The following is an 18,716-nucleotide window of genomic DNA, read 5'->3' as shown; positions in this document are numbered from 1 at the left end:
GTAGGGCTGCATGTTTTGACGTTGGGACTAGTTGGGATAACTTCACTAGTTCAAAGCATACCAGAACAGTTCCGAAGCATGAGCTAGTTCGAAACCATGATTGAGCTTAACTTGACGGGACGTTGAATTAATTCATCAGGGGGTAGTAGGCATATCTGTTATACATGTTTGTGTGACTGGGGAGGGGGTGTACATCACACCACCACCGTTAAAGACTCACCCGTCTTTTCAGCTCTTGGCTAGTGAGGTTTTTTTAGTCTCATCAACGGTGCCGTCTCTACCTTGTCCGTGGCGACTCGAATTACCAAGTCTGGACATTTTGCTTTTTTGCCTTTATTAAATTTCCGAAAGCCAAGACTCTTGTTTTCAGGGCTTGGGCTTGTTGAGGATCTTGACAGCGTCCTTTGTATAAATGTAACTCGCTCCGCTCCAGATGGTCGTACCAGCAACGACATATCTTTTTACTCTGTCAGCTTCAGCAGCCCAACTTGGAATACTCTAAACTTACTGCATTATCGTCAATGCGGGTGTCAGATCTGTTCCCACGAGCGGCGCGGCAGTCGTGGCTCCAACGAGAGCGAGTTGCAAGAAGGTGTTGTACTTGCTGATGGTAGTAGGACGCACCTCAGCCGAAGGGAGAGAGAAATCCCAGTACCGGGCAAACGTCTTTGGAGGAGGGAGTGAGATCCAGCGGTAGTATATAGCCGAGATGGCGAGTCCCACGTCTCGACCGAGGATGACGGTGGCAACCCAGACTAGACGAAAAGTGTCAGTTTGTTTCGTTTCAGGGATTATGTGATATGTGATATAGCGTACTCGGCAGGGCTCCCTTGATGGCGAGGCACACCGTCAATATCGTCATGAGCGTCTTGTCCGCCATGGGATCAATAACAGTCCCCACGACAGTTTTGCTGTTCCACCGCCGTGCGATCCATCCATCCAGCAGGTCTGTAACTCCAGCGTAGGCAAACAGCCCCACAGCCCAAGCGTGTTGATCATGTAGCACAAGATATCCAATGGCGGGCGCAGCAATGAGGCGTGTAAACGTAAGGATGTTGGGAATCGTGTAGATGTCTTCGTGGAGGACGGCCGAGCGGGGAGGAGGATTCGTCTTTTTCTGGAGGGCTGCTGGTCTATCGACAAGTCAGTCTGATATCTCATCTAGTCCATTGACAGACATAAACTTACTCAACACGCTCCTCCTTGGTCTTTTGCTCCAACCAAGCTTGCGACTTTGTAAAGAACAACCTCCTCGGCCCTGACGTCGCAAACCTCAACCCAACGGGCGAGCACCTGCTAGCCGCCGCCCGCCCAGCCAGCCTCGCAGACAGCAACATCTAGGCTGACTTGAAACAAAAACACTCAAGTAGATCAATTGGAGAGAGGGCGAGTTCGGTTGCCCAATTCCGAACCGACCGATCTTCTTCCTGTACTGTTTTTGCGCATCTGTCGATTGGCTGCGCAAAAAAAACCACCACCAGCAAAACCCCCGTTAGCGGCCTGTCCACCCCGGACATGTAAATACGTACCTTTCTGTCATCCAAAGCACGTGCTCTCCAATCGCATCTTTTTCGAGCCCCACGGCAAAAATGGACATACTCTCGGCACTCGCCGGACGGGGTGTGGGGTCCCAAGTCCGCGGGAGCCACGGCACAGGGATCCGGTATCTCCCACCCCCGGAGCCGAGATGGGATTTTGCCGCCCGCACACGTCGTCGGAACCCCCTTTTGTTTTAAAACCGGACGCGGTCTTCTCCAGAGATTTGCAGCCTGTCGAGCCAAGAGATGGTTTTGGCTAGGGTCAACGTCATCTTTTTCTTTTTCGTATGGAGTCGAGATTAGCCAGGTGACTTGACAGACAACCGTGCACGGAATAATCTGAGAGTCCTGGTTACACACACCAACTTGGGCATTCACCACTTGCAAACAGGTAAAACAACAAGACAATGATCAAGAACGTTTGCATTCTGTCTTTCATCCATTTCCCTTCTAGAAGGTTGCTACCGGACATTTATCCCAACACATCAACGAGGATTGGCAGAGAAATAACCTTATTGGGTCATCAAATCCCCAACTTGGCACATCAGACATCCGCTGCCCAGAGTTAATCAATGATTGGCTTGCATAGGTTCGCAAGGTTATCGATTTGACAAGGAGTCCAGGGGCCTGTTTCACATTTCATCACGCCTCTCGCTGATGACTAACAACTGCGACAAGGTTGCGGAACACACGGGTAGGGAACTCTGAAACTTTGAATCCATCTCCAAGTCATGGGCGCCACTTAGATCTAGTGCCAGCACTCCCATGATTTTTCGGATTTTGTTTATTAATTTGATACCTAATACTAACTGGGCTTTTAGAAGAGATTTGAGTTATCCATATTTGATGTGTCAATACCCGAAATCTCGGGCATGTAAGAAAATGTAGGAAGGTGTGTATTGGGAGGCATTGTGACATATGCCTGTTGTTGTGAGTGATGGTGTTGTTGCTGCTGATGTTGCTGCTGCTGCTGCTGTTGTTGTTGCAAATGCTGCAGGTGTGTTGGCGACATAAGCTGCTGTGGTTCGTGTTGTTGCGGTGGTTGTTGATGTGGATGATGTTGATGGTGATGCTGCTGTTGTTGTTGTTGTTGCATGTGGATAGGCGGCAGCTGGCCTTGTGCATAATAGTAACCCATGTGGTAATTGGACATCATCGGTGGCACTTGTTGCATAGATGTATTGTAACCATAGTCCACGAGCACTTGGCTCTGGTAGCGCTCGTCAGTCGACGTGTCGGTGCCGTCGATGGGCGCGCGGAAGTTTTGCGACATGAGGAGCTCGCTGCGAGGGATGAGGTTCCGGAGGTCCGGATGATTCGAGGGACAGGTGAGGCGGCCTGACTTGACATCTTCGCATGTGTAGTAGCTCACCAGGTGGTGGGGGACACCCTGGAAGGTTATGCTGATTGTCTTCTTGACCAGGCCCGACTGTTTGAAGTCGTACGAGTCCACCAGAGAGCCGATCAGAGCACGGTCCTCGTCTCTAGTCTCGCATCGCGGCTCGGTCTTTGTGATGCCGTTGCTCATCTTCTTGGGCTTCTTGAGGGCGCGCTTCTTCTCGCCTGGGCCAAAGGGCCGCTCGAGCTCGCGGTAGACGAGGAAGTTGTCTAGTATGCGGCTTGGGCTCCATGAGACTCCGTCTGTCCAGCGCTTGATTCCTGAGGCGTGCTCCTCATAGATGAATACATTCCCGCTTCTGATGAGCTCTTGTCGTTCTCGATCTTGTGGTCGTCGTGGGACGTGATTGCGTGCACCTGACAGACAGGCCTCGAAGATGATGAGGGCATCGAGAGTTGAGTGGATGTACCCCACGTATGTGGGTAGCAGAGTACTGCTCATTGTGGAGAGGACTGGGCGGACAAGATGGAGTAGAGGAGAGAGAAGGAAAAGAGGTAGAAAGGCAAGGTGCCTTGGGGGGGTGTAGCAATGTGAGGATGGAGTACTGCTGTGCTGTGCTGAGCTGTACTACTTCAGTTGTCTGTCGCTGGGTATTGGGTACAGGTAATTGAAATAAGAGTTCAAGTTGAGCTGTTCCAATTATCTCTGGAGAGAAGTTGGGAAGAGGGTTGAGTTTGGAGGTTGGATGTAATGGAGTTGGTGTGGGGAAGAGAGGAAGGGGGGTCCGTACCTTATATAGACTGTGACTGCCGCAAGTCGACTTGAGGAGGAGATAAAAAAACACCACACGGCAATGCGCCTTGAGAGCAACTTCCCAACCAGTTTTTTCACAGTTGAGAAATACTGAGTCACAGCTGCCTAGATGTCAGTTGATCTCGTTCCTGCATGTCTGCATCTTGATCTCGGCCACGAGGTTCCTGAGATGCAGCTGCTGCGGTCCGAAGCAAAAAGTGTGTTTGCTGCGCGAATAGCTCCGGGAGCCATGATGGAGACGATGATGGTGGATGGATTGGATGGATGGCAGCCCGGGACCTTGCTCTGCTTGGCCTGGGACTTGACTTACTGGGACGGGACTGCGGCGGCTCTGTGGGGCGGCGCTCAGAGAGAGAGGTACCTACCTCCACTCCACAGCCCAAGCCAGCCCAGCAGGCGTGTGCCAGTGGAACTGCGCTTAGGTTGGTGGACGGGAATTGATTTGGGCTGTATGTACCGAACGAGCCCGCGAACATGGAGCGATCCATCCATCCCTCCATCGTTCGTCCGTCCGTCGCCGCGATATTCGTTCAGTGTCCTTTCCTCAGATGCCCCCCCCCCCTCCCTAGGCTGCTTGCGGCCTTGGTCTTTACGTATCCGTGCTCTGTCTCCTCGAGGGTCCTTGTTGCGCGCGCGTAGTCTATTCGGACTAGGCCAGGCAAAGTGGTGCCTCTTTGCCTTGCCTTGCCTTGCCCTTTCCCTCTCTCTTGTTGCACCCCCGCCTCTCTCCTCCTCCTCATCATCTCCTTCCCCCTCTCGTTCGGGTTTCTAATTCTCACCGTGACCTCGCTTTAGACCTGGGGGGTGGAGAGTGAGCCTCGTTCTCGCCTTTTTTTTTTTTTTTTTTTTTTAAACTGGCCTCGCGTCGTCTTCATGGATCCTTCCCTTCTGCTACCCATCGGCCTCATCCTTTCCCATCTCGCAGTACCGACGACAAGGTACTTGGCAGGTCCCGGCGTGCCAATTCTGGTGGGACTGCACCCCCAGATGAGGGACCGCTAAGCCTCTTTGGGTGACGATGCGTGGCTGCTGTGGCTGGAGCTTGGCGTTTCCTCCTCTGCACACTCCCCCCTGCGCCCAAGATGCACGCCCCTCCTTGATGCACCTCTGACGCACCGCGAGAGCTCCTGTCTGCAGTGGCTTTGCGCCTCTACGCGTTCGTTTCACCCCCATCAGTCAGGGCCTCTGCTCTTACACGGACGCAGCTTGGGGATTTGATTTGATTTGATTTGCATCCATTCGCAACGCAAGGCCATGTTCATCTCGGCCAGATGTGTCACGTTCGCTTGCTTCTCATGTTCCGCTTAACGATCGGCCGAGAGATGAGACGAAAGGATTTTCTCAACATTTGAACAAAAGCTGTTTCCGGCCATTATCGCTTTGACTTGACCCTGTGTGACCTCTCTCTTTCTCTCTCTCTCCCATAGATCCACCCAAAAAGGGCCAAAGCACACCCCCAACCAAAAGAGAACCTCGTCTTGTCACTGCCGAGCCTCGTCGACTCCTAGTCGGCTCTTTTTCTTGCCTGGGGTGCCCTGGACGCCACAATTCCAAGGCACGCCATCGCCGTGACCTCCGCGCACCAGTACCAGCAGCCCCGTCTCCCATGGATTGCTATGACCATGATGTATTTGGAAAACGGGCACCAGGCAAGCAGGCATGGCATAACAAGAAGAGCCCGGGTGGCCGTCGGCGCCGAAGAGGGCTGTGAGAGAATGGCCGCGTCCTCCTCGCATCACACATCACACTTCCATCGTCGTCGTCGTTTCTGACAAACACCATCAGAAAGGTGGCTGGCGCCCGCCCATGAAATCCCCCGCCCGGAGCCCCGGAGACGGCCGAGGCGTCCGACGCCGGTCTTCAACACCACCCCGACCGTGACGCTGTCTCGGGTTAGAATCCCCTAATCCTTTTTTTTTTCATGTTCTTTTTTTTCTCAGTAGCAAAATGGCTCGTGCTCCTCCTGCCATCGTTTGCGACGACCTGGGGTTCCCGAATTTGTCATGGGTCATGGGTCAACAAGGGTCAGACAGGCGTCACAGATGAATACATGCGTACGTAGGTATGTAGCAGTAGCTGGAAGCCCGGACAGTCTAGTAGCCCAGTCCCGTTGACGAAAGCATCCATCGTCGGTCCGTAGGGCTCGATCTCCATCTCCCCGATTTCAGAGTTTCACAACGGTCTCTGTTTCCCTACTTTATTCCCATTTGCTTTTTGATCGTGCAAAATATAATTATTATCGGCATGTCGACAGTTGATTCATTTTAATTATGTCTAGTCTTCAAAACAACAACTAATACTATGATCATGATCCCTGGGCACCGTTGGGTTCTCAAAGGTGAGGGAGGGGAGGGCGCATCAGGTTCCAAGCACGTGCGTGAGACGACAGACTCTAGCTCAATTCACCCCAAGATGATCAAGGAGCCTTATGCAGATTGCGCCTCATCAAACAGATGGAGACATACGTACGTACGACAGTCGGCAGAGATGGGGGCAGATGCTGGGCTGGGCGCGAATCGATTGCCAAAAGTTCCCAGTCCCCTCCATGCCGTGTCCATGGTTCATGGGATGGGATGGGATGGGATGTCCCCCCCTTCCAGCCTTAATCGACATGAACCACAGTCGCATCTAGGACCTACTATACGTGATGTAATGTAATTGGGATTGACCCCCCATCTTTTTTTTTTAATCCATCAAACAAAAACGAGCAGAGACATAAAAGGAAGATGCCGTAATTTATTTAGCTGCTGATTCCCACCCGTTTTCCTACCAGGATGCCATGCCAGATCCTTGTCCCTGGGCTGTCTATTCTTTTCTATTCCTTGTCTTGTCTTGCCTTGTCGGCGTCGCCTTGCCTTACCCTGTTCCCCTTCATGTCTCATGGATGATGGCCTCTCTTTTTTCCTTCTAGCGCCTTGTCTTGTGATACCATACCTTGCAGGGCACCGCAGGGCCAGTGATGATGACCTTTCTTTTTTTGGCTTGTGAAGAACCACACTTGTAGGTCCGACATCAGGACCAGGATCCCAAGGATGGTACGTACTCCCCTCCCCCAAGGACAAGGAGATTCCCATTAACCCACGGTCCATGCCATGACACCCTCCCAGCACCTCCATCCCCGTCTGGCATGCATCTTCCTCCGGCATTGGCTTTGGTGCCTGTATCGTCGCTCTTGGGGAGCTCTTAGCGGCCCCCACCCGTCCCTAGTTTCTTTGGTACCTTTTCTGGCCCTTGGATTGGCCTTTTGCCTCTGCCGTCCTGCAGACCATCTCTGCCTCGTTCCGCCATTGGACGCCTGGCCCATCCCCATCTTTTCGTCCTCTTTGCCTTGGGCTTGGGTTCCCACCCCCCTTGTCCTTGTTCATGGCTCCCCTCCATGGCTCCCCTCTCCCTCTCTCCTTCTCCCCTCGCTCGGTCTCGGTTCATGAAGGCAGAGGGCACAGAGCAGCAGAGCAAGGGCCCCGGGAACGTGCAAGGGCCCAAGGTGGGAGAGCCGATGAGGCGGGATTTCAGCTTGCCATTGGGTGGGATTCTCCAATTGGCTTTCTAATACTCTTTCTCTGTCCGTCTCTCCCTCTCCTTCTCCCTCTACCGTAACCGTAATAGGTACCGTGTCAGGCTCCGACAACACTGTATCGGCCGCACTCCTCATAGTGTCCGTCCGTAACATACCGAGCGGGCTTTAGCTGGAAAGCCCGCCATCCGACTCGAATTGATGCTGCTGCTGCTGCTGCTACTGCGCTGCGCCGCCCCCCTCCCCCGGTCCCACGGCTCTTCTACCAACTCCCATCTTGGCATGACACACAATCGAGATAGCTTACAATTACGTCTTCGTGCCTTAGCAGTCCCCTAGCTAGCAGTTATGATACATGCCACTTCGTGCTGAGTGAGAATCGTCCGGCAAGCCAGCCAGCCAGCCAGCCAGCCAGCGCCAGCCTCCAGCGACAGATACAGTATTACAAGACTCGACAACATCGTCAGCATCATTACAATCACCATCATCGTCATAACCACAACAATCAGCCGAAATCCCCCCTCCTTGACCAATCTACAATCTGTCCATTCTACACTACCCATACCCATTACAGTACCCTACCCATACACCTTCATTCACATGCATTCTCTCCCTACGAAATGCCCCGTGCTCGACTGGTGAAATGGCGCAGTCGCAGCGCAAAGGCCAACAACAACATTGAAAATGGTATCAGACGCAAGCATCAGCATCTTCATCGACGTCGTGGTGGTCCAAAATGGCCAATACATGCGCCCGCGCCGCCCTCGTCACTCAGCCCTGGCCGCTGTAAAACCAGGGCTCTTCGCCTGCTCGGTAGCGTCGCCCTGGCACTCGCACCGGGACTGGAACCGTCCCATCAAATATGCCCATGTCCGTGACCTGCTGCTGCTGGGTATGGCTCGTATCGCCTCCCTTGTCCGGCTCGCCCGATGGGTTCCCCGCCTGCACGCGTGCCTGGGCCTCCGCCGCCTTGACCTCGGTGCTGCCACCACTCAAGCTGACGAGGACGGCACTGCTCTGGTGGTGGTTCTTGCTGGTGCTGCCGGCGTTGGCGTTGGCGCGGGCCATGCTGTTGGTGGTGCCTCTGCTGCTAATGCCGCTGCTGCTACTGCTGCTACTGCTGTTGCGGCTGCTCACCCGCACCACAACGCCGCTCTCCCAATTGCGACAGCTCATCTTGGGCTGCCCTGTCGCTCGGTCCTTGACTATGCGGCCCCTGTTTGGCGCATCACGGCCGCAACCCGTCAGCGTCAGATTCATACACTCGTCACTGTTCCGTCTAAGTCGTTCCCAAGGCTCTCTAGCTAGTTCGTAGGGCGCTCCACCACGGCACCATCGCACCGTCCGTGGATGGATGTCGCTTGGTGTCTCGTTGTCTCATGTTTCCCCCATGTCTCACAAAGGGGGTTAGGGATTAAGAAAAAAAGGGTCTCACTCACCACGCGCTCTCCGACAGATTTGCGCTGCCCACATACGCCCAACCCGGAGATAGCACCGCCGCATTCAGTTCCGCTGAATCATCATTTTCATCATGGCGATCCGGCTCATGCTGGCCGCGTCTTGTGCCCAGTCGCGGCTCCGCACGCGATTGCCCAGCTCCATCTTCCGCTTCCGTACTCTTGGAGACCCGACGCACAAAGATCATCTTGCTGTGCATCAAGAGTCCCCCCCGAGTGTTCACACAGTCCCGCACCAGTTCGGTGGGGAAGGTCGGCGAGCGCCACCACTTGGGCTGGACGCAGATGGTGCCCGCAGCCTGCATCCCGCGCCTCTTGTGTTAGCGTACATACAGTAGTTACTGATTGCAGCACCTCTTGCTCTCGTCATTTGTTTGCATGTGAGGATTCTCCAGTTTTTCCCGATCTGCAAACAAGACGGGCAGAAACTAAACTCACCATGCGCCCTCCTCGACTCTGGGCCACCGTCTCGTCTGTCGGAAAATAGATTCGGAAACGGTCCTTTAGCTTGGCTGCCCATGGGCTTGACGACTTGTTCTTGGCTGCTGCGCCCGTCCGGCCTATCCTCGACTTGTACTCGGCCAGGCCATCGTCTCCTATGTCGCGCGTCAGGCCATCCGTCTCCGTCAGTCCACATCGCGGCGATCCAAGGGCCATGTGTGGGGTGGAGTCAGTCGGGAAGGGGAAGAGGGGTGCAGTGCAGTGCATTGCAGCGCATTGCACAGTATTTTGAGTAGAGGTGCCTCCTTACCTCGACAGGCATTGTACATTGCGCCCACCAAGTCGTAGTTGAGGGATCCAAGAGAAGCGCACTGGTCCAATGGTTCTTAGTGATTTGCTCATTCGAGTTGCCATTCGGCGGCGGCAGTGACGGCACCCACCACTATGTCCACCTCGACGGGGTCGTCGGTGGCTAGTCCGAGAGAAGCCACACTGTTGCCGAGTCCGCAGTAACCTGTTCGGAGACGACGACCACCATGTGAGCCACTGTTACACAGGATCTCGCCAGAGACGACCTGTCAACTCACCTATTCGCTTGAGAGAATCACCAACATGACCTCCTGGGCTGAAATTCGCAATCAGCGCATCATCCATGTGGGGTCCGCCCAGCCATGTCAGGTCAGGTCGCTATCACAAGTGATTGAACTGACTGGTTGACTGGCTGGCGGATTATCGCGGGTTTGCGCGGGCTTACATGGTGTACACAAACCCCAAGTGCTTCGTCCTTGAGAAATCGTAGTTGCTGAGGCTGCTGACCATGCCCGCACCAACACCGGTCTCTGACAGGAATCGGCCGAGCTCGGTACTGAAATGGGTTGGTTGGTGGTCGACCGAGGCCTCTAGCTTGGGGAGATCGATCAAAAAGACCATCTGGAGAGATCTGGTCAGCAAATCATGCTCAAGGGCGCCCCGGAAGGCGCAGCCTCGTTCAGCTACCAACGTTCTCCATGACGCCAGTCTCGCCCCAGTCGTAAGGGACCAGATTCGCAGTGGGTACTACCACTCTGAGGTAGTCGGGATACTTGAGCAGCTGGAGTTTGGAATGCATCGCCCCGGGCCCATTCATGGCCGGGAAGCAGAACCTGATGCCCGGTGGCGTGTTGGATTGCATTTCTCTCTTCTGTGGCAGGGTCCGTCGTCAGCCTCCAGGTCTTGTCCAGTGTCACGAATTCCCAAAGGGGGAGACCTCGAGTCAGTCGTGATTGACACACACCTGGGATTCGTCTGCCGCATATGCCACGAGCAGCAACTTGGTCCTCCTGAGGTCGATCTTTGATAGAAGCCACTCGTCATCCCACTGGTATGAGCTGAGGACGGCAAGCTCCAGCCTATCTTTCTGAAACACCTCCTCGATCTTGATGTCCTCGGGAGTGCGTGGGTATCCCCTCGCCCAAGTCCGCTTGACGACACCGCCTGGAAACGGCGGCGAGGAGCTCGGGGGCGATGGCCCGGGCAGAGACCTAGACGGTTCGACGGGCGTCTTTCTCTTGGGCGGTGGAACCTCTACAACGTCGTCGTCGTCTTCGTCCAAAGGAGAGCGGCGCCGCTTGGCCAACCTCTGCAGCCTTTCCTGTTCCATCTTCTTGCGATCGAGCGAGAGGAGGCCGAACGAGGCCCCGCCCGAGCCAGTCCCGTTCCGGCGGCTGGATGAAGCTGAAGAAGCCGATGCGGGTGGGACATGGGATGATGTTTGCTGATCTTGGTTCTCCTGTTCCTGAAGCGAGAGGGCGATGGCATAGCGCAGCGCCTCATCCTCGTCCATGTCGCTCCCCAGGTCGGTGACATCTTGGCGGGATCCAGTCATCCCGTCCAGTTTGGCTCCAGCGTTGGTTCCTGAAGGCAAAGCGCTTGGATGAAGTCAACTGAGTTTGGGGGTTTTGGGCGACGGTTATCGAGTGTAATTTTTTGAATTTGGATGGCTTAATCAAACGGACGTCGTCGTTTAAAGTCGAGACGAGGCTTGCTACGTCAAGATCCCTGCATTCACATCCATCTTAATGTTGCACAACGCGAGGTCACGTGCAATCGTGTCGCCCATGATCCTTGTCAAAGGGAGGCGGGTGATCAGGCGGGTGATGGTGGAGCTACCCTACAGAAGACGCGGGATGCGACATGAATATCGTGAATATCACAGCCTCGATATCACAGCGTGGCCTCTTGTTGCAGTTGCCCTCAATCAGGTCTTTCTGGTCATCAGATACAATGGCTGCAGTCTATGACCCGCGGTGCCTCCGAGATGTGGATAATTCCTTGCATAGTGGCTCCGATCATGTTACAGGGCTGGATCAGAGTCAATGACGTCCACGAAGCCACCCGGCCTTATATCTCGGTCGTTGTGCCACCACGTCTCTTACATTCATCAATCTCACCGTTAATATCGCCGTGAATTCAATCTGCAAGAATGACCAGCGATAAAAAGCATATCGTGGTTGTCGGTGCGGGGGCAGCCGGCATGGTGAGTGATGAATTACCTAACCCATACTGTAAGCCATCAACACCAACTGACCAGGTAACAGTCATGTGCGGCTACTCTCATGAACCACCCCAACAAATTCAAGGTCACTGTGCTTGAGGCCTGCGATGTCGTGGGTGGCCAGGCAACCTCAATCCCTCTCGACGAGGAACGATACGGTGCTGCCTGGATGAACAATGGGGTGCAGGGCGGTTCTCCGGTCAGTTACAATGACACCGAGAGGTATCGGCGGTACTAACATGCTGTCCAGATCTTCAAGCACACATTCAACTTCTTCGAACAGCATGGCCACCCACCAGAGGAGGTCGAGCTGCAGGTCTCGTTCGGCAAGGGGGAAGATCGCTTCTGGACCAACTGCTTCCCTAGCAAGCTCATCTCCCAGTTCTCGTCCGACATTAAGCGGTTCGGCTTCTTCCTCAAGTTCATCAAGTGGACAATGCCGGTGTTCGGCCTTATCCCGATTAGAGTCATGATGCGTCTCTTCTTCTTCAGCAAAGAGTTTGGTGACAAGATGGTGTACCCCCTCATTGCCCTCTTCCTCGGCACCGGGAACCAGACTGCCAATGTCCCTTCGGCCATTGTAGAGCGGTTGTTTGATGACCCCAACATGAAGCTGTGGGACTACGATTCGGAGACATTGCTGCCTAATTTGCCAAAGATGGTCACTTTTGATAACCTCCACGAGTTTTACAAGAAATGGAAGGATGATCTGTTGAGCAAGGGCGCCGATGTCAGGACCAACACTGAGGTCGAGGCAGTCCTGCAGAGATCCAAGAATAGTGTCAAGCTCCGAATCAAGAACAACAAGACCGAGGAGGTCACCGAGGAGTCATTCGATGGCATGGTCCTCTGCGTTCTGGCAGACACTGCCCTCAACCTCCTGGGCAAGACGGCCACCATGCGTGAGAAGTTCGTCCTCGGGGGCGCAGCTTTCTACGACGATATTACCATTACTCACTCTGATTCTAAGTACTTCGAGGAGCATTACGAAACCCACTTCAAACCTAATCTCTGCGCCGAGCCCAAGTCGGATGACCAGAAGAAACAGGTGTCCTTCTCCAAGGGCGAGGGCGACTCCCCAGGCTTTCGGCCCATGTACTACACGTACACGTACCCCCAGGATCCCAAGAAAATTGAGATGTCGTTCAACTGTAGTAACTACCAGCACCAGCTCAAAAAGGCAAACCTCGAGTCTGGGGATGCGTACGAGCCAGTGTACCAGACCATCTTTCTAAACAGTCAGGAGCGTGACAAGTGGACGATTGACAAGATTGACGAGTCCAAGATCATCAAGAAGAACTGGTGGCATCAACTAGGACATAGGTGGCAGCATTACCTGCGTGTCGTCCCGGGTATGATGTTTCTGCACGGCAAGCAGAGCACCTTCTTTGCTGGCTCCTGGACATTGGTTGTATGTTCCCCCAACTTTATATCTGACTTAGGAAACTGACAGACGGTTCCAGAACATGCACGAACTTGCCTGTGTTAGTGGCATTGCAGCAGCCTACCATCTCGGTGCTGACTATGTCAAGTTTGACGACTTTGCTGAGGACTTCTTTTCCAAGTATCTGCTTCTTTCTCATGGGATGATGTATTCGCGAGAGGAAAAGAGGAGGCAGAAGTCCAAGAAGTGATACAACTAATTATCAGATTTGATTATGCCCTTGAGGCCTTGGGCGTCTCGCTGCTGTTGTGTATCCCTGTTGACTTGATCTCACGGTTAACTGAGTTGCTTCCAAGTCTCGTGCCTCTACACATTACACCCCAACCAAACCAAAGAGCTTGATATTATCGTATATCCCAACAATAAAAATGAATCACACATCAGACTTGCAACTTTACTATAAAACATGTCACTCTATTGCACATGAGCCAGTTGCTGGGCAACGCATCATGAGATTCATCAACTACTAGTAATCATCGCTACCAACGCGCCTCATACTAGATGCCAAAAAACGTCTTTACTGCCAACATCTCGCTCCATCCCTCCTATCCGCCATGCTTTCATATGAACTGAAAAAGAAAAAACCCTTGGGTATCGTCAAAAACAGTCCAAGAAGCAAATGATTGATCGTGATACAACCCGCACATCCCAAATGTACATCCAGGCTCCCTCGATATAAACAACCCACCGTCTCGACCTGTAGGCTCTTCCTTCAAGAGCACAGTCTGAGACAGCAGTAAAAGAAAAATCAGTAGATGACTCCGAGGTATCCCATAGCTGAATCACAAAGCCTAACCCGACACTCCGTCCGATATGTCTTGAATCCTTGAAACGCCCAAGTCCAAGAGACAAAGCCGATTCTCCCCTGTCATGTGACGAGAAACACCGTCGTCATATATCGCGTTCCGTTGATGCCGTCTGGTCTGAGGACTGCCGTCAGTCGAAAAGAGATGTAAAAGGAGTAATGAAAACCCCTGAACCGTCAAACGCCCAGAATGATGGTGTGTGTGTGTGTGTGTGTTTGTGTAGAGTCTAGGAAAATAGACGTGGGTTTTGGCCTGGAGATCCAGCCGCCAAGTCAAGTTTGAGAATACGTCGAAGATCATCCTCCATAGCCCGCAAATTATTGGGACGGCCCTCGTAAGCAACCGGTGCACCAGGGCCGCTACGGGGATGATTAAAAGGCTGAGAAGGAGGGGCAGAAGAGAAACCATTAGGAAGAGTCTTGGCTGCAGAGGCACCGCTTGATCCGAACAGGAACTTCTTGAGGGCCTCAGTAGGGTCGTCTGATTCAAGGTGAGACCTTGGCTGAGAGGGCGAAGAGCCCAACGTAGCAGGGGCTCGCGCAGAGTTTGAGCGAGCTGCCTTGATACGCTCTTGATAAGGTGTTGAGAAGGCCGGGCCCATGGGCTGGCCGGGTGTTGCGTTTAGGTCGGCGCTGTCGATAGGGCCGGAATTGTATCGGGCCTGGGTGCGAGCCGTTTGCGGAAGAGTTGCTGGCTTAGGAACACTGCCAGGTTCGAATGGGGATTGAGAAGACGGCGAATCGTGAGCAAGGCCAGAGGGTCGGAAGCTGGCAGAACTGCCACTGCGCTGGCGCTCCTTCTCTTCACGATGAGCGCGGAACATGAAGTCGAGAGGAGATCCCTTAGCAGCAGAGGGTTGCTGTAAAGGAGTGGGTGCATTGGAGCTGGGAGGAGAAGGCTCCTGGACAGCGTCTTCCAAGGTCCTGTTGGCACTGGGCGATTCCATAGACGACCGGGTGACGAAGCTGGGAAGTGGAAGGGCGGATGGAGCGGGAGAGGCGTGGAAGGTTGCTCCGGCGAAAGCAGGGCCAGCAGTCGACTTCATGGATGATTGATTCGGAGGAGTACGGCGACCGGGACGGGCAGAGTCTGGAGAGTTGGGAGAGTTCTTGTTGTTCCGAGACTTGTTGTTGTTATGATTGTTGTTATTGCCGTGATGGTTGTTATTGTTGTTGTTCCGAGATCGCTGCTTAGAGTGGGTGTGATTCGATTGGGCAGCGGGAGAATCCGTGCCAGCACCTTTCTGAGGAGTTCGTGGACCACGTTCATAGCGAGAAGGGTCGAGGTTGGCGACATCATTCTCCGAGGCATATGCCTTGTGGGCGGCCGAGCGACCGTTCCCGCGACCCTGCCTACGGCGCGCGGGTGTGGTTGTTGGCTGAGATGGAGTCTCACTCATGGTGTTGGTGGCGACGTCTGCGTCGTAAAGGCGTCGGTCGGAGTGTGAGGGGGAAGAAGAAGGGTGAGACGAAACCGAAACTGTCGAGGGCGGTTGCGACGGATTGCGACAGGCGCGAAGAAGAAAAGGACGAATTAAGATCCGGGAGGATTGTCTGAAAGATGTGAAGAATAGGAAGCGGGCGTGACGATTGAATAGAAAGTAGTTATCCTGAAGAAAGAGTTGTCTAGTCTGATCATGGTGCGCGCAAGGCAAGTTAAGTCCAGGAATGAGTAATGAGGGGGGAAGCAAGACGGGAGGGCGAGTTAATAAGGAAGAGGCGATGACGCTCGCTGCTGGGTGGTGGGAGGGAGAAGAAACAGGACTGGACTGGCCTGCTGCGGGACGGGAAACAAGGGACGTGAGTGGGCGCCTGAGGCGCTTCAGAGCCTGTGACAGGGCGAGGCGAAGCACGCACCTACCAACGCAGCGAAAACAGAGTCTGCCCAGGCGCCCAACAGGGTAGTGATTGGGTACACGACCTTACCAGAATCCGCACCTGACGCAAACAGCAGAAAAACTCAGCGATGACTGGGTATCCATGGAAGCATTTGGGGTTGATCAGGCTCAAACTTTGAGATTAACTGTATTGTATTTCTAGAAGGTCCCCTCAACGAAAGAATATTCCTAATAATTATGCGTGAATCAAACTCAACTCTTTGGTGGCGTCTTGGACAGAAGCAACCTAACGTTTTACCAAAACACGATAAGCGACGGTTAATGCTTCCCGACCACGATCGGCCTGGCCGCCCATCCAGAACGCTTAGGTCATCATCACCCCGCCATTGATGGACTGGAAGTGTTTGGCAGCAAGGCTACAGGGCAGCATGAGTTGCCCCCCTCTGTAAGTGCCCTGTAATTACAGGGGACTCAGCGATGAGTTAGCGGCTGACAAGGGCTGCTCGCGCCCTTGTGCCCAGCAGGCAGCCTGCCCGCCCGTTATGACTGAGGCGGCCAACACTGGAACCAACGAGACCGGATCGGAGTGGATGGATCTCTAGGTATCTAGCTGCCTAGCTCTCCATCCCACTTCCAGCCTTCCGTCCATCTTCTGAGCCGCATCATCACTTGGGCCAAACATATAAGCAGTTGTGAGTCTCCCTTCGTTTCTGCACCATCAAGGTGCTCCTTTGTTAAGCAGTCGCCTTCGCCCGCATTTCTGTCAGATTTTTGCCTCTAACAACTGCAGGCAGGCCTACACAGTCCATAGCATTTACCTGTCTATCAACTCAGCTCGTACGTCCTCCACCTCGATCTCTCGACCGCAACCCTAGCCTTGACTACTCCCGTTCACGACACTCACCGCATTCTGTCGCGCAAGAACGACTCGTGCTGACCATCACCAGTGACCAACTGCGCCGCCGTATCCCGTCCGACGCAACCACCATATACCCACACCGACCTTAGACTCCTACATTCACCATGGCCGATGTCGAGATGAGTGATGCGCCTGGCGCCGTCGCCAAGAAGGCCGAGGGTTCCAGCAGCAAGGCCGTCGAGGGCAAGAAGAAGTTCGAGGTGAAGAAGGTATAATGCGAACCCATCATCCAGGCATGGTCTTGCTGTGCGTCATGCTGACTGGAACCGCATAGTGGAATGCCGTTGCTCTTTGGGCTTGGGACATCGTCGTCGACAACTGCGCCATTTGCCGAAACCATATCATGGACCTTTGTAAGATTTATCACGCCCTCTTCATGAGATCATGGGCATGTGCTGACAACGGGTCACAGGCATCGAATGCCAGGCCAACCAGGCTTCTGCCACCAGCGAGGAGTGCACTGTGGCATGGGGTATCTGCAACGTAAGATGACTCTATGGGCTTACTACGAGCTTTGGCTGACAATTATCCAGCATGCTTTCCATTTCCACTGCATTTCACGATGGCTAAAGGCCCGATCTGTCTGCCCATTGGACAACAGAGACTGGGAGTTCCAGAAGTACGGACGATGAAGAGAGAAAGCGACGCATTCGAGCATCATATTCAACGACGGCAAGGAAAAGACTTGGCCGGGAAAAAGAACTGCCAACAGAGTATGGACAAGCTTTGATAGCTTTAGACATGATGACACAGCCGAGCCAGAGGCAGGCCAGCCAATTTATTGATTTCCCTTGCTCGCAAGATCGTATGCATAACCCGCCGGCAACCACTTGACTGGGTGTTTCTTGTAGAATGGCCACGGGGGAACTGCGAGGAGGAAGGTCAGGGCAGTGCCGCCCAGCCCTATGTAGACGGCGAGCTTGATATCCTGGAGGACGTAACCGACAACGAAGGAGAGAAGCTAGAGCAAGGTCAGTCAATCAGTTGGATCAGACCGGGGGAAAAGAGTGAACATACACCTGAAATGACGAGAAGAACCGTAGCAAGGAGCTCGGCGATCTTCTGACCTTCAAAGTCCTGCAGGAAAGCTTCAGTTAGATCCAATGTTGTTGGCCAGCATAGCAACAAGGGGGATATACAATTTGGCCGTCAACGACGTCTCGCAACTGGTCAAGGACCTGGTCCGCCATGGCTGTATTCCGGGAGTCTACGGCTCGTGATAGTTCCGATCGGGAGACGAGAATGTGATGGTCACGCTGTGGTGTCGACAGCTGGCCCTTTGTAGACGGGTTCGGTGACTATGCCGCTTGTAGGAAACTGGCGGGAAACAAGCTTTGGTCGGTTGGATAAAATGGAGGACGGTGGAAAGCGAGTCAGGCGATAGCGGCTGCAATGGATGATCCGCGACTGGTTGGGTTGGCTCTGTCGTGCTGGCGACGTAATATGGCTGCTTTGATGGTATGGAGGAATGGATCATTGACCTAGGGACCACGCTGGCAGGGCTGCTAATTACAGCACAGCAGCAACCCCATTGAGACGATGGAGCTCAGCGGCCGAGGCCGGTGCTAACAGCCTGGCCTGGGTCCAGAACGGAGGTACGTACCACCTCCTTCTCTGAAGTGACTCCGTTCTGTACGGCCTGGCCAATGGCACTATCTTATCAGGCCGTCTCTGCTGCTTATCGTCCTGTCAGGACCTTATCAGGATCCAACTGCCTGAGGCGTTCCTGATGTGGCGCATGACAGCGCTATAAATCCTGAGTCTGGGTGTGGCGCCCACTGCGAACTATGGCAGGACCCATGCGGGATCCATGCTCCATGCCGCGCCCAGACATTCCCAGAATCGGGGAAGGAGCCGACACACACCAAACGAAAGGCGAGGAGTCAGGCCAAGCTCTCAACCTGCAGGACAAGTGCCCAATTTCGGGAAGTGGCGGCCTCCCCTTCTTCCTTCTCGACCAACCCGAGAGCTCTCTTTCGGCTTGTGATAGTCATTGGCGCCATCGGCCACTCGGTCCCCGGCACCACCAGAGACAATTTTTTCTAACTAGCCCTTCCCACTTCTTTTTTTTAAGG

General features: G+C 53.9%; 6 protein-coding genes and 1 pseudogene across 7 annotated transcripts, besides 1 other annotated feature; 2 read left to right on the top strand and 5 right to left on the bottom strand.

Annotated features, from left to right (window-relative positions):
- Window positions 1-366: 366 nt before the first annotated feature.
- On the bottom strand, window positions 367-1,337 carry NCS57_00890900 (uncharacterized protein; the record flags this gene model as incomplete). The annotated part of the gene is made up of 4 exons (XM_053058707.1): window positions 367-457; window positions 509-755; window positions 817-1,133; window positions 1,189-1,337. The coding sequence occupies 4 exons, from the start codon at window positions 1,335-1,337 to the stop codon at window positions 367-369; spliced, it is 804 nt and encodes a 267-aa protein (XP_052912538.1).
- Window positions 1,338-2,355: 1,018 nt separating this feature from the next.
- Window positions 2,356-3,378, bottom strand: NCS57_00890800 (uncharacterized protein; the record flags this gene model as incomplete). Its single annotated transcript, XM_053058706.1, has 1 exon — window positions 2,356-3,378. The coding sequence occupies one exon, from the start codon at window positions 3,376-3,378 to the stop codon at window positions 2,356-2,358; it is 1,023 nt and encodes a 340-aa protein (XP_052912537.1).
- A 4,597-nt stretch (window positions 3,379-7,975) lies between these two features.
- Window positions 7,976-11,008, bottom strand: NCS57_00890700 (annotated as a pseudogene). Its single transcript has 9 exons — window positions 10,376-11,008; window positions 10,103-10,282; window positions 9,857-10,032; window positions 9,690-9,727; window positions 9,543-9,616; window positions 9,413-9,473; window positions 9,100-9,257; window positions 8,644-8,960; window positions 7,976-8,474 (listed from the first exon to the last, which is right to left on the bottom strand).
- Window positions 7,976-11,008: a sequence feature.
- A 555-nt stretch (window positions 11,009-11,563) lies between these two features.
- On the top strand, window positions 11,564-13,269 carry NCS57_00890600 (uncharacterized protein; the record flags this gene model as incomplete). The annotated part of the gene is made up of 4 exons (XM_053058705.1): window positions 11,564-11,617; window positions 11,679-11,834; window positions 11,886-13,046; window positions 13,099-13,269. 4 exons carry the CDS (start codon window positions 11,564-11,566, stop codon window positions 13,267-13,269), a joined length of 1,542 nt encoding a protein of 513 aa, XP_052912536.1.
- Window positions 13,270-14,111: 842 nt separating this feature from the next.
- On the bottom strand, window positions 14,112-15,782 carry NCS57_00890500 (uncharacterized protein; the record flags this gene model as incomplete). Its single annotated transcript, XM_053058704.1, has 1 exon — window positions 14,112-15,782. The coding sequence occupies exon 1, from the start codon at window positions 15,282-15,284 to the stop codon at window positions 14,112-14,114; it is 1,173 nt and encodes a 390-aa protein (XP_052912535.1). The 5' UTR covers window positions 15,285-15,782.
- Window positions 15,783-16,745: 963 nt separating this feature from the next.
- Window positions 16,746-17,273, top strand: NCS57_00890400 (RING-box protein 1; the record flags this gene model as incomplete). The annotated part of the gene is made up of 4 exons (XM_053058703.1): window positions 16,746-16,850; window positions 16,916-16,994; window positions 17,054-17,124; window positions 17,175-17,273. 4 exons carry the CDS (start codon window positions 16,746-16,748, stop codon window positions 17,271-17,273), a joined length of 354 nt encoding a protein of 117 aa, XP_052912534.1.
- Window positions 17,274-17,419: 146 nt separating this feature from the next.
- NCS57_00890300 (Signal peptidase complex subunit 1) lies at window positions 17,420-17,831 on the bottom strand (the record flags this gene model as incomplete). Its single annotated transcript, XM_053058702.1, has 3 exons — window positions 17,420-17,602; window positions 17,659-17,718; window positions 17,781-17,831. 3 exons carry the CDS (start codon window positions 17,829-17,831, stop codon window positions 17,420-17,422), a joined length of 294 nt encoding a protein of 97 aa, XP_052912533.1.
- Between the last annotated feature and the right edge of the window lie 885 nt (window positions 17,832-18,716).

The sequence above is a fragment of the Fusarium keratoplasticum genome, chromosome 6, assembly GCF_025433545.1.
Source record: "Fusarium keratoplasticum isolate Fu6.1 chromosome 6, whole genome shotgun sequence".
NCBI lineage: Eukaryota > Fungi > Ascomycota > Sordariomycetes > Hypocreales > Nectriaceae > Fusarium > Fusarium keratoplasticum.
This window is presented reverse-complemented; position numbering and strand designations above follow the sequence as displayed.